General features: G+C 49.5%; 1 protein-coding gene across 3 annotated transcripts in view; it reads right to left on the reverse strand.

Moving 5' to 3' along the window:
• The window catches only part of POC1A (POC1 centriolar protein A), a 59,400-nt gene that overhangs the window by 40,667 nt on the left and 3,861 nt on the right, over positions 1-14,872 (reverse strand). The window contains exons 3-6 of one of the 3 annotated variants that reach the window (XM_058844857.1): positions 12,462-13,919; positions 2,486-2,570; positions 1,653-1,824; positions 567-746 (exon numbers count right to left, since the gene is read on the reverse strand). In XM_058844857.1, coding sequence (XP_058700840.1) covers positions 567-746; positions 1,653-1,824; positions 2,486-2,570; positions 12,462-12,911 — 887 coding nt within the window. In that variant the 5' untranslated portion in view covers positions 12,912-13,919. Of the gene's footprint in view, positions 1-566; positions 747-1,652; positions 1,825-2,485; positions 2,571-3,737; positions 4,380-12,461; positions 13,920-14,872 lie in introns of those variants that run through there. The other 2 variants (XM_058844856.1, XM_058844855.1) reach the window with 2 other exon arrangements.

Here is a 14,872-nt window from a genome sequence, read left to right on the forward strand (position 1 = left end):
GGCCACCACCCCATTCCAGAACTGTAACAAACTTTTCACCTACAGAGGAACCATGGCTTGATCCCAGATACACACATGCTATGTAACTCCCTGAAACCAAATCTGAAACAGTTATCAGGAAATAATGCTATTATCATGGAAGCACAACACTTTGGAGGAAACATAGGTGATCATTTTAACAAGGGCCATGACAAGTCTAAGAAACTTTAAACAAAACTTTTAAGAAACTTTAGACAAGTCTAAAGAAACTAAGGTGAAGTAAGAGTAGAAATCTCTCCTTTTTTTCTATTAGTAACTTCAAGACACAGAATTCTCCTTACCAGGTAAAAACAAAACACAGAACAAATCACAAAGCAGGAAAGCCTCTGCTTGACTGAAATTACTGAAGGAACATAAAGCGGGTGCAGGCTATTATCAAAGGATGTCTCTGCAGGCCAGAAATATATCTCAGACACTAGACACATCTGAATCACCTTGAATAGAAATGTGTTCCACCAGACCATGACACTGAGCCTCTGCTTTGAGGGATAAATCTTCATCTCTGCTTGTCAGAGAGCTGTACTCACCTGGCACAGCGAACCCAGTTGATGTGCTGACTCAATGAAAACAGAAACTTCTGCCTGTGGACCGTCCACACTTTGATTGTTTTGTCGTCAGAAGCTGTAACTAAGGACTGGCCATCGCTGGAGAAATGAACACTTCTCACGGTTGCTGTGTGAGCCTTGAACACAGTCGATTCTCCCTTGCTACACAAAAGGGAAGAGCTCTTTAAAATTGCACAGCAGGGCAGCAAAGACATTCTGTACCTGAAAACACAGAGCTGCTATACGCTGAGCAGTGCTAGTAACCGCCACTTCTATGGGAACTGCATGTGACCACATTAGGATAAAAACATTGATCAACCCCAAACTTGGTCATGCCTCATGACAGAATACACAGCTAAACCAGTTGTTCCAGTTCCATACTGGAGGCCAATCCAACAGGAAACAACCCATATTTCCTATAAAGGGGGAAAAAATGCTACAGCTAATTTGTGCAACCATTTAAACACTTATGAAAACATCAATGTAAAAGAAGACACTGAGGTTCTGTAGTGTTGCCAGCTCCTTTGCTGCAAGGCAAGCAAGGAGAGGGGCGTTTTCACAGCTCATATAGACAGAGCCAAGCAGGCAACGACCTAACAACTGCTCCAGTAATGGCCCATGCTCCAGCTGGCTATTCCAGTGCCACATCACACAAGATAAAACACAACTGAATTCAGCACACCTGATGCTGTACAGCTGTGAGCAAACTGCCATTAACTCAGCCAGGCAAGACAATTCAAATGCGTTCATTTTTGGTTACACGTCATTTCCAAATAAATGCAAGATACATTTTTCTTGCAAATAAATACAAGGCATATTTAGAGATCCAAAGCACAGAATATTTAGAGATCCAACAGGTTTATGGAACTCTTGGTCCAAAATCTGCCTCCAGCATGTACTGTACCACCAGGAGCTCAACACTCACAGACTGAAGAGAAGACGAAGACACGGTGGCTCCTCTTTCCCTCAAACAGATCCCTGTCCCATAGCCAGAGAACTGCTACAAAGAAGTAAGGAGAAATTCCAAGCCATAGTTAAACACAGAGGCAGAAGGGAACAGATACTCACATACTAGGGATCCACAAACGGACTGTTTTGTCTCTAGAGCCTGAAGCCACAAGGTGGCCAGAAGGTGAGAACTGGACACACAAAACTGCATCTTTGTGGCCCATGAAGCGATAGGCTCTCATCTGAGGCTTCATACTCCAGATCATCAGGCACGAATCCATTGAGCCACTTACTGAAATAAAAAAGGATAAACAAAACCAAACTTGCATTAGTTCTCTTCCAGTTACACTAAAACTACATTTCACACTCAGTTCACCATCACAGCTTCCAGCACTCTCAACAAATTGCCCTTGAAGCCTCACCAGTCTATTGCAAGCTGTGTATTTCATTATTGTCATGCATACAATTTCATTAGTAATTCAAACAAAACAAGGCCAGCCATGCATTACTTTGGACTGAATTTACTTCCAAGAGTCCAACCATGCAACAGCTGCAGAGGCAGAAGCCACATAGGTTGTAAACCTTCCAGGCACACAGGAAATGAAGGTTATCACTTTCTTATTGGCAGAGGCAGGTATCAGCTGCAGCAGGTTAAATGTCACTGCAGATTAAGCAGAGAAGACCGGTGCGTTGGTGACTTAAAAGCACCCTGCTACACCTCCCTCTAACACCTCTCCCTTGTGGCAAAACAGTGGCCAAAGTCAGCTCAGCAGTTCTTCGCAACATATTAAAAACACAAGGTGAGTGGTGCAGTGTTCAATCTCCTGTTAGCAGGAAGCACCAGCAGGACCTTTTGCTGTTGCAGAGCTCAGTTACCTCCACTGCTCCCCCCACCTAACTAAGCAGAGCAGCTCTTTCTTTATCCTCCGGCCATCAACACCCAGACAATTTACCCAATTGCTTCTTAGTGCAACTGAAGTCCACACTAGTGACAGCATCTCTGTGACCTTTGAAGTGCTTCGCCAGGGATGGATCTTCCTAGAAGACAAGAATGTTCAGACACTACAGATTTAAGAACCATCTTTGTACAATAAAATCATTTTATTTCTACAACAAGTGAATCAAGCCACATATTCACCCCACAAAAAACAGGTAAAGGCAAGAACCATTGTACAGGCAACTGCACAACACAAAACACAAATTTCACACGTACCATAAATTTTAAAAGAAGCAAATTATCCAAGCTATTACTAGCTTGGATCTAGGGTGACCGCACAAATCCCTCATGCATTTTTACAACACGCTGCTGGCAGAGAGACTCTAAAGCTGACTGTAGAACAGATAAGCCATGTCCATGATCACCTGAGCAGGCAGCCAAGCTCAGCTTTGCTCTGACAGCTGCTCATCTCAGCTCAGGTGTAGCCAAGAGGCCACTATTTGCACAGAAGAGGCAAACTCCCAAGATTTAACACACCTATCGAAACAGGCAGGAGGAATGAGAAGTGCAGCAAAACGGACTGACACACAGCCCTTCCCACAGCACCTTGCTGCAAAGGCCAACAAAAGCCTGAGGTCAGGCAAAAAAACAAAGAGCCGAGAGAACTATTACAAGAGGTGTTAACACTTGAAAATTGCCCAGAGTTCTGGACAGGCTGATCAGCCTTCAATCCCTGCCCTCACACACACTGTCACTGCCTCCCTGGCAGTCCCCACCACAGCCTTTTCCCACTCAGGACTTGACCAGAGCCCCAGAATAGGGCAGCCTTCCCCCCTCAGCACCCAGCACCAGCTCTCTGCAGATCCAGAGCCCCTCCAACAGCCTAGAGGCGCGGCTCTGCACAAACACAGACCAAGCCCAGCTGCAGCAGCACGCCAGACCCCGAGCTACCAGCAGCATTAATCTCCCCGAGCCCCTGTCCTGCATGATGCCACCCCACAGCAGCACTGCACCCGCCCTAAGCCCAGCACTGCGTCCCACCGCCACTCCGGCCTCAGAGCCCCCCGCAGTACCAGACGCTCCCGGGCCGGCACCAGCCTTGCCTTCCCCTTTCAGTCTTCCCTGCGCAGTCACAACCCTCCCGGCTCGGACACAACGGCCCAAGGGCTGCCCCCCGCCACCCCCGCTCAGCGGCAGTCCTCCCCGCAGCCCCCCGGGAGGCGGCGGTCCCGCCGCAGCGGCCTGACACCGGCTGTTCCGCCCCTCACCTCGCACAGGGCGGCCATGACGCCCCGCGGCCGCCGTTCGCTTCCCGCGCCGCGCGCGCCCCGCAGCAACGGCCCCGCCCAGCGAGGGGCGGGCCCGGCCTGAGGGGCCGCGGCGGCGGGAGCGGGGCGGGAGCCGCGCAGCGCCGGGGAGCGGGCCCCTGCTTGGGAGCGGGTTCCTGTGGGCCCTGCCCGCCCCGCCACGGGGCTCGGGACGTTGCGGAAAGGCCCTTCCGGCGCTGTTATATCAGTTACTCTGGCAGGCTTGGTGCCGCTCCCTGGGCAGCCCGCTCAGTGCCCAACCACCCCGCTCCTTTGCCTCGCTGCTGCTCTGGGGCCGAATGGCTCCGGAGCCTGGTGGAGGCGATCCCCCATCTCAGCCAGGGGAGTACCACAAACCAGTGCTGGTCACTTCCGAGAAGTGGTTCGACTGCTGTGAGATCAGTTGCTGCTGCTTGGTCTGTGGGTGTTCAAAATAGGAACTCACCTTGGGCTTGTGCAAAGAGCACAGAACTGAGAAGAATGATGGGTTTGTCTTTACAAACAAGCTGTGAGTCAGTTGATAAGATGTACTTTCAGTGAGAGACGACAGAAACAATGGGATGGATTCCAGTAGAAGATCAAAGGGGCACTAAAAGAACACTATGAATTCCATAAAAGTTAAGAAGGGATTATGCGGGGGGGGGGGGGAAGGTATCACCGCCGGTATCAGGCGTTCCGGGAAGCCTGTACCTCTCAAGTACCTCAGCCTATGGGGAAAGAGAGAAGGGACAAGCGGCCGGGAATTAGGATAAAAAGGAGGCTGCGCCCTCCAAGAATTTGAGAGACCCCAGGGGAATGCCCCATGGCCTCTCCCTTTATTCGAATAAAGAAAAAGGACTCCTCTGTCTCCTTTTTGGACATAAACCTCTAGTGTTTGTGGATACATTTTCCTGACAGAACTGAGAAAGGTTTATTCTTCCAGTGGTTTAATATCAACTCAAATCTCTTTCCGCCAACTCCATTCTGCTCTGCCTCGGGACAGTGTGAAGCCTACATTCTGCCTCTCCATGAAGCTTGGGTCGACCAACTGGGCTTCTAAAGGGGCCTTCCGTCCATCCCTAATGCATCCAGGCCCCTTCCTGTAAGGACACCGCTCCTCTTGCACATTCCTGACAGCCAGGGATGTGCTCTGTTGATGCTGGGGTTATAGTAGTAGAGGATCTAAAACAGGCAAATGAGAAGAGTTAGTTGCCACCATCCCAAGACAGGTAACCCCAATGTTACTCCAAATTGCAGCAGAGGATCATGTGCTTTGAGGGCTGTGTAGAACCTAAAGCTCAGGCTAAAGCTTGTGATGGTTGTGTTCAGGCCATCTCTACCCCTGGGGTTTTGCCTCTTGAGAGGAAAGCAGTATAGAATTTTCAAAAGCAGAAAAACTGCTTTTGAAAACTAAATATCATGATTTCTCAGCAGCTTCAGTGAAGATGTGAGGAGGCGATCTTGTTGGTCCTTTAGTACATCTGCTTGGCATTGGGCAGGTGCCACAGGAAGGTTCCAGATTTGATGCAGCAAGACACAGAGCAAAGACATGCAGAGAAATCAGGTTATGCTTAATCTGTCTGTGCCTTTAATGGGTTCATGCTCAGCAGAAATGTATCTTACCCACATTTCTACTAGTCAGAAAGACTCACTCAAACCTGCCTGAGCACAGACTGAAAAGGAAATGAAAACCAGACCACTCTCTCCCATTCCCATCCTCTCCATCACAGAATCACACACTGTCTTGGGTTGGAAAGGATCTCTGGGCAGCTTGTGCCAGGGCCTCACCATGCACACAGGGAAGGATTTCTTCGCAACATCTAATCTAAACCTGGCCTCTTTCAGTATACAACCACTGTTCCATGTCCTGTCACTGTCTGCCTGCACAAAAAGTCCCTCTCCCTCATTTTTATAAGCCCCCTTTTAAAAAGTGGCTTCTTTCCAACCTGCAAACGTCCCTCTATGAGGAGGCCTTATTTGCTGTGAAGGTCCCTGTCCCGCCCAGATTATCACAAGGTGTGCAGAACAGCTGCTGTACCTGGCTGTGAGCAGAAGCTGCTGCTTCCTCTGCCAGGAATTCAGGCAGGGAGGCAGATCTTTGGAAATTCCTCTGCATTTTGGTGAATCCATATGCATTCAGCTGTCACATGAAACGTTTAATTTTCTGTGTGTGGAAGACCTGCTGTCTTTCCCTGCCCAGCACCTCCACTTCAAAGAGATCTTTGTTGATAGCCACACATTTTCCACCCTCACTCCACCAAATTGACAGAAACTTGTCACTTTCCAGCATTTTCCAAAGCTTTTGTGGAAAGCACAGCGACGAGAACTCTCGCTTCATGGCCATCGCCCTGGACAGCTTGGCTGTGTCCCACCAGCTGGCAGGCAAAGACAAGCCAGCACCAACAGACAGCAGGTTCCAGTGGAATGTTCTGGCATATCACTGTGGTGCCTGTGCCATGGGGACATTGCAGGGGACATCTCAGTCATGGCTGGCAGCGGTGCCCTGGCAGGGGGAGCGGCCCGAGGAGAAACTGCTGAAGGGAACTTGTTGCTTCTCTGTCCCAGAGCCAGCAGAGGTGGGAGTGCAGAGCCCAGCAGTGTCCACTGAGCTGTCCTGAAGGGCTGTGGGCAACGAGAGGCCTGGGCCGTGTCTGGCTGCAGCAGGAGTGGGTCCCCAGGGAGGAGTGGGGATGGCTGCAGCCTTGGACATCCCGGGGCCCTGTTTGGGGACCTTTCTGGCTGGGCCCCTCTGACACCTGCAGAAATGTGGCTCCCTGGACCCCTGTAATGCAGAAACAGCAGCTCTAGCATGGAGAATCCTTTTCCTGACATCTCCTGCCCCAACGCAGCAGTGATTCCTTGATGTCAACCCATTGTCTTTGCAAACTTCTTGAATAGGATTGCACTTTTCTTTTTTTATCTAGTGGATTTAAAGCCAATTGGGAGAGATGAACCAGGGAACTCACTTGCTTCATTTCTGGCATGAAACCCAAAAGCAGTAGTTTCCTTTCCATCCATGAATGACCCAGCAATGAGGCTGGGGAAACAAAGACCAAGCCCTCACTCAAGCCATCTGGTTAAGAGATGTTCTGGATTACTTTATCTGAATCACTCATGCTTTGTTCATAAATGCAGAGCCATGAACACAATCCCCATGAATTGGTCTTTTCAGGGAAGCCATCCATCCTTCTCCCTGCTGCACTGCCATCCCACAGTAGAGAGTCTGCTGGTTCAGAGATGTTTGTGTGCCTGAAAAGCTCTGCATTCCTCCCTGCCCTTTGAGGTACTGCATCTGAAGAGATACATCCCTCCCTCAGACATGGCCTTTCTACCCACATAGCTATGGATTTTGGATCTGGAAGTCTGAAGCAGTTTCTAGCATGGCCTGACCTGATCCTCATTAAATTCTTTGGCATTTGAGTATTAGCTTTTCTTTCTCTGCACTGAAATAAAAAAAGAAGATATACATGATGCTAAATATGCCTGAGGTCTGAAAGAATCTTATACAACCCATTTTAGAGAAATAATAAAACAGAAACATGTTGTGATTGCACTCCCACTTAAAAAAGCTGGAAATTGAATTGAATAATTGCAGGATTCCACCACCCAAAAAACCACCCCAAGTTGCCTTCTAGATAATGTACAAGCAGCATCTATGGTGACCATGGATAGTGACTTCTCTTACCTCAGCCCTGGGGTGCCACTGCCTAACACCAACAGCCAGAGGTGACAGCAGATCATTGGCGTGACACTCTCACCTGTGGGAGCTCAGAGCAAATGTCACAAGAGAAAGAATTAAAGAAAAGTCATGTCAAGAGGATAAAAGGGGCCCTTGAGAACAGCAAGTACACGTTGGGTCCCACGGTGGAGTTGACGGTCTCGAATAGCCCAGTTCAGCCATTCAAACATCCCTGTGGCATTATCTGCCCCGGGTTTGGGCAGGGCGGGGTTTTTGCAATCCCTCCGAAGCGGTGGTCCTGGGAGCCAGCCCCTCCTGACCCCCAGCCAGGGAGGTGGCGCTCGGGCCATGCGCTGTCCCCCCGGTGCCACCGCGGCTGCAGGGACTCCTGCCATCCTCCAGGTGGCCACTGGGGGGCAGGCTGGGGCCGCCACCAGCCCCCTTGGCGAGAGGGAAAGGCCAGCCGGAAAACAGGCTGAAATGTAACACGGCTTCCTTAGAGATGAAGCAGGCCAGTCTAGGCAGCTTCTTTGTGAAGAATACCGAAACTCTGCGTGGTGAAAGCGCTGAGCTTGTCTCTTTCAAATGCCTCTTCCCAGCTTGCCACCTAGGCATTATCTAGTAATTCTCAGCAAGTCCTTCCCTGGGCTTATTTGTATCACTGTGAATCAGAAAGAGACCAGAAGCCCCAGGATCTGCCCCCTCTGTCACATCTACAGAGCCTTGCACTGGCAGCCCTGCCAAGGCTGTGATTTCTGCATGCTGCAAAAGCTATTGCAGAGCATCAGACACACCCAGAATTTAGGTGAGTTGTTCTTGCATGAAATTACTGTTAACCTTTGACTTCAAGCCCAATTCATAAAGCCCTGAATTTCTCTCTAGACTACATGGGTCTAAGTTTAGCAACTAAACTTAATGTTTACCAATTCTATACTGCAAACACCAGTTCTCACCTGTCCTGTTCTCACTTACTGCCGAACGTACCAGTCTCTACTCGTACCTTTACAGTTCTAAGAATATTCCAAGGGACAGCATGCAAAGCTTCAGAAAGTCACCATGAGACTTTTTCTGAAAAAGCTGAGGTTCTGGTCAACAACAAAAAAAGCACTGGTCAACAAGACCAGTGGTGGGAAGAAGTGTTTCACCATCTACAAAGGAAGCTCCAAGAGACACGGAGCTGGTGAATGCAATGCACACACGCTAAAATGTAACCAGCACTTATACCCAGGTCTCCCAGTTGCTAGCAGCACTCTCACAACAAGGTCATCCTGTCCCCATAATCCCAGCATGGGTCCTTCACAGCTGGTTTGTGTCCCATCCCAATACATCCTGGAGATGAGGCAGTGGCATTGGGCAACCAGTTCTGCAGTGCTATGGCATGGGTCGAAATGGCCATCTGGGATGTGACAGCCACCTTGTTATTGGCACTTTGCATCCAGAGAGCACAGCAGAGACTTAGGCAGCCCAAGCACACAGCTACAAGGAGCCAAAGAATGGAGATGAAGATTCATAGCACAGAGTTGTTGCCCAACCTCCTCTGCTGCTGCTGTAGAAGGTGCCAGCTGCAGACAGGTTAGGCACTGCAGAAGGGAGCAGACCCACCAAGCAGCTCAGCTGATGACAGTGAGACAGTCCCATTGCTTCCATAGGGAGAGGCTGCTTTACATCAGCTGAAGATGTAGCTTGCTACCACATCAGTTATTTTTTCTCTTACTAATGACTTTGTCCTCCCTGTGTGCCAAACCTGTTTATTTATAGCACACATTTCTTTTTTCCCACCTGCCTTTGTGCTATTACCCTTCCTCACAGAGTTAAGAAAAAGACAGGAGGAAAAAATCCCCACTTTCTCTCAAGTAAGTCCTGACCTAAATGCAAATCTGTTCAAGGAAATTCAGAGAGCTTTGATGCTGCATAAGAAGAGAAGGGGAGCAGCCTCTACTGCTATCAGAACAGGTCTTTACTGCTATGTAACAACCAGGCAATGAAGCAAAAGCCACGGGCGTTTAAAGAGGAAGCTCAGCCAAAGGTCACCTGGCTGCCCCAGGTGCTTGTTATCAGAACCTTGAAAAGAGGGAGGAAAGTGACACCAGCTGATTGTAGCAACAGCAGAAAACAGCTGACAGGGCTGGGGGAGCCCTCTCCTCTCCTCAGCCCTCGGCATGCAGAGGGTCTTTGCTGTTGTAAACCAAAGAGGCTGCAAAGCCTGGGCTCTGCAGTTTCTCACGCCAAGAGAAAATAGTTCTACTTCAGATTGGAAGCATCTGCTAGGCAGAGAGTCAGAAATCACCCTGTTAATTGCAGTATCCTGTTTTATTTGCTGCCTAGTCTTTGCAGTGGATTTGTACTACTTTCACTGCTCATCCATGTAGCTGAAGGGCTAAGGGGAAGGGTGACAAGGGGACACATGCAGAAGCACCAGAGGAATACACTGCTACTCCCTCTGTGGGGCTACACAGTTCTTAACCATCCAAGAGAGAGGGAGTAAAGGGAGTTTGTATATGCCTGCAGTTTCCAGAACTAGCCTAAAAGAGAAGGATTCAGGAGTGAAAAAACCTGGCAAGCTGGATCCAGCCAGAATACCTTCAGCAGCCTTCTCGGCATCTATGAAGTCGTCTCTGACCACTTACATCAGTTCTAGTGTCTTAAGCCACTATAAAATCTTAAAATCTGTTACAGGAATGTAGATCAAACCTTGCTTTAAAATGTCTCCAGCACAGGTGGCTCAGCTGTGCTGATCTTGCTGACCAAGGGCAGGTGGCTGCTTTCAGTTCCTGAACTTTCTCTGCTGGTGTCTGCAGGGGTGAGCAGAGTTCAGGCTTTGCTGAACTCACAATTGCATCAATCCAGAGCCCAAAGTGCACAAAATCTGATGCTAGGAAAACACTAGCTGAGTTCACGGGAGTGAAGCTGAGACCTTTGGGACATTGGATTCCTCACTCATGTGTCCAGCACCCACACCCAGCAGGGTTCACTGCCCCACAGACCCTGGTGCTGGGGCTGGCCTGGCCAGGGCAGGTAACACTGCATGGTCCAGCACCACCTACCTACAAAGCAGGTCAGTATTACCAGTACCATGGAAACATGTTCCAGTATTCGCCTCTCCCCATTGGGCTGCTTTCCAAACAACACTGATCACTGGGCTGGATCACGTTTGGCCTTGACTTTTAAGCCTCTAATCTTATGGAAAAGTTCTTTGTCCCATAATTTCCCAAATCTGGGTCCCCACTCTGCAGATTAGAGGAGGGTATCAGTCAGACCCTGCTGAAGAGTATCAAGTGGAAGGTGTCACATGGGAAAAACTAAAAGGATGAACACTCAGCCATGCTGTGAGCAGAGTGGGCAGGGGTACATCAACCTTCCCAGAGAAACTCCTCCTGACAGAAGAGTTTGATCAGCACAGGCAAGCACAGAACTGCCCAGTCCTTCTTCTAAAGCTCTATGCTCTGAGGAGCTTTGCACCTCCTAAAGACCCAGAGCTGGCTTCTCTCCTTTCCACACACCATTCCTGCACATGGCAGAGAGGAATGCCAGGTAAGTGTGACCAGAGCAGACCACAGAACCCCAAATATCTGTTACATTTGCTGCCTTTACATGCAGAAGGGAAGGTTGCCCCTGTTTGCAGAATGTCAGGGCAGCCCTTGTTCCAAGCAGCATTAACTCCATGGCACCTACCTGACCATCTCCCCTGCAGCACTTTCCCCTCTGAACAGACTATAATTATTAGAGCTAGACAATCCTGCAGTGAATTGAGCTGTGTGAGGGGATAGTGGTTCTTTGTATTTCCAAGCCAGTTGAAGCAGACAGAACCAGATAGTGGTGGGCCCACTGCCCACCACCCAAACCAATTGCTTCCTTGTACAGATCATTTGCCCTTCCAATATCTCAGACAGAGAATGAAGTTCCTGGCTTGCTTTCTGTCTCGTGCCAGCAGGAGCTCAGCCTTTGCCGCACCTCTTTGTGCTACCGTGACATGGTCATGTTTGTGTTGGGACATTTGTCTTGCTGAGGCCACTAAAGTACAAATGGGACATTAAAGACACAAAGTTATATAAGAAGACAGTTTTCCACTGTTCAAATAGGACAGAACAACCAGGAAGTTTACTGTTCAAACAGTTTATTATCAACTCTATCTAGTTGTGTCTATTAGACTTTATATCCATACTGTGCTCCAAGAGGCTCTAGAAGCATGGGAGCAGCTGCCAGTGGAGATGGATGGGCTTCAGCAGACACCTGCATGTCCCTCCACACTGACCATCTGGGCTTCTGGAGGGGCCTTTCATCCAACCCTGCTGCACAAAGGGCTCTCTGTTTGAGGGCAGCTCTCCTTTTGCACATTCCCAGCAGCCAGGGATGTGCTCTGTTAAAGCTGGGGTTATAGTAGTAGAGGATCTAAAACAAGGAAAAGAGTTAGTTGCTACTATTCCAAGACTGGAAAAACACAAGCTACAAGAACTAGGACAGTCTGAATTGCAAAAGAGGAGTACAGCTAAGGAAAAGGACTTTGAGGGCCATATGGAACTTAAAGCTCAGGCTAAAGCATTATGTGACCATTGTTCAGCCATCACCACAACTAAGGTTTTGCCCTCCTGGGAGCCAAAACAGAACAACTGCTTTCAAAAGCTAAATACCACTATTTCTCTGCAGATTCAATGCAGATGTGAGCAGGCAGGTAATCCCATGATACTTGGATGCATCTGCTTGGCATTGGGTGTCACAGGGAGGTTTCATATTTGGTATAGCAAAACACAGAGCAAAGACATTCAGAGAAATCAGGTTACACTGAGTCTGTCTGTCCCTTAAACGGGTTCAAACTCAGCAGGTCTCACTGAAATGTATCTTACGCACATTTCTACTAGTCAGAAAGACTCACTCAAACCTGCCTGAGCACAGACTGAAAAGGAAATGAAAACCAGACTACTCACTCCCATCCCCACCTGTTCTATGGCAAGGTCTTATTTGCTGTGAAGGTCCCTCTCTCCCCTCAGATTATCACAAGCATCAGTAGCTGTGCAGAGCAGCTCCTGTACCTGGCTGTGAGCAGAAGCTGCTGCTTCCTCTGATAGGAATTCAGGCAGGGAGGCAGATCTTTGGAAATCCCGCTGCACTTTGGTGAATCCATAGAGGTTCAGCTGGCGAATAACACTCTTGATGTGCCGTGTGTTAAAAACCCGCTGACAAGCTCCCCTGCCCAGCACCTCCACTTTGAAGAGATCTTTGTTGATGGCCACACATTTCCCACCCTCACTCCACCAAATGGACCGAAACTGGTCACTTTCCAGCATTTTCCAAAGCTTTTGTGGAAAGCAGAGGGGCAAGAATCGATTGTCTTTGCCTGTGCTCTCATTGGAAACAGCAAGAGCTTGTTTGGTCTCGTGTCTGTCATTGCCAGGCCGGACGTCCCGCTCATCCCCCATCGCTTGTACAGCAGTGTCACAGGGCACAGTTTCCCCCTGTCCTGGAAGGCCAGGAGAAGCCATGTCAGCCCCCTGCCCCAGTGCATCTGGAGCAGAAAGGGGTGGTGTTTCTGTGGGAATCAGCTCACTTTTCTATTCTTACAGGTGGACTGAAGCTTCCCTAATTGGCCATCGCCCTGCACAGGCATACCTCATTCTCCCAGTCAGTGGGCAAAAGCCAACTGGCCATGGCTAACTATGGGTTCCAATGGAATGTTCTGGCATATCACTGTGGTGCCTGTGCCATGGGGACATTGCAGGGGACATCTCAATCATGGCTGGCAGCGGTGCCCTGGCAGGGGGAGTGGCCTGAGGAGAAACTGCTGGAGGGAACTTGTTGCTTCTCTGTCCCAGAGCCAGCAGAGGTGGGAGTGCAGAGCCCAGCAGTGTCCACTGAGCTGTCCTGAAGGGCTGTGGGCAACGAGAGGCCTGGGCCGTGTCTGGCTGCAGCAGGAGTGGGTCCCCAGGGAGGAGTGGGGATGGCTGCAGCCTTGGGCATCCCGGGGCCCTGTTTGGGGAGCTTTCTGGCTGGGCCCCTCTGACACCTGCAGAAATGTCATTGTGGATATCAGGGAGAGAGGCCAGAGCAGGGGACCAGCCCAAAGGACTGCACTACACAGCACAGGGGGAATGTGGGACAGCCCAGCCCTGATGCCAAAGGTGGAGGCCAGCCAGGGCCTGGCTGCTGGTGGTGGTGACAGAGATGAAGCATCCCAGACATTCTCCAGGGCCTGCATATGCAGGGACGTGTGTTAGGGATTAGCTGTGTTACCTTGGCAAGTACAGGCTTTCTGTGAGCAGACACCTGTGTGTCCTGTGCAGGAGCTGGGGTGAACACCTCTTCCTCCATGCCAGCAGTGGTTCCCTGGACAGGCCAAAGATCCTGGGAGCTTCCTGAGGGGCAGCTTTCCTCCAGAACCTCATTCAGGCACAATGCAGCTGGGGCTTTTATTTTGTGGCCCACTCTTGGCTTGTAGTCCTCCAGAACCTGGAGATGAGTCTCGAAGCTGTGTTATAACAGAATCATAGAAGCTAGAAAATGCAGAGGAGGAGAGTTAATTGTAACCAGTTCAAGCCTGAAAAACAAAAATACATAATAACTAAGACTTTAGTCTTGGCCAAAAGTCAAACGTGGGTATTGAAGGAGACAGAGGAAGGTTTGGTTAGGTTTGAAACCTCAGGCTTGGGCTGATGTTACAATATGGTTCTGTTGAGTGATAACAAACCCGGGGTTTTTACCTGAGCAAGTCTACAGAGCTGTCCTGAAGGGCTGAGGGCAAAGAGAGGCTTGGGCCATGTTCAGCTGCACCCAGGAACGGTTCCCCAATGTTCCAAACAGCTGCAGCCTGGGACATCCCAGTGCCCCGTTTGGAAACCTTTCCAGCTGCACCCCTCTGACACCTGCAGAAACACCCTGACAGTCTGCACCTTTTGTGATTCACTGGAGAAACACCTTACAGGCTCCCTGGTAACAAGCTAACCTTTCAATTGGATATGAAAAGTTCTGCCAAGCCAGGGGAAAGGGTTTTCCTTGTAGAAACACATTGCAGCAAGCCTTTGTGTGGAGTAAACAGTCTTCATGCCAGCAAGATCAATACAAACAACCTGTCTTGGTACCCAGTTCTGAGCTGCTTCTTGTCTCCCTCTTGCAGCCCTCACTGCAGTGAGGCAGTTTGGCTGCAGCATTCTGTCATCTAAGAGGGGAGGCTATTTCTGAGGTGACAGAGACCCAGCAGGAGGCTGAGAGCCCAGAACAACCCCTGAGCTCACCTTGATAGTACTGCCAGGTTGCTGTTCTCTAACAATCTGTTCTAAACACTGGCTAAGTTTGGAAACAGTGCTAAAAGCATGCTTGTCGTGGTCATGCCAATGAATGAAGAGCTTGTCAACAGAGGGAGAGTCACCAGCAGCACAAGGGAGAAGTATAAACATGACTATATTTCCTCTATAGAATGGTTTATATCTAGGTGTGCATCCTTCAAACT

The sequence above is a fragment of the Poecile atricapillus genome, chromosome 9 (genome assembly GCF_030490865.1).
Source record: "Poecile atricapillus isolate bPoeAtr1 chromosome 9, bPoeAtr1.hap1, whole genome shotgun sequence".
NCBI classification, from domain to species: domain Eukaryota; kingdom Metazoa; phylum Chordata; class Aves; order Passeriformes; family Paridae; genus Poecile; species Poecile atricapillus.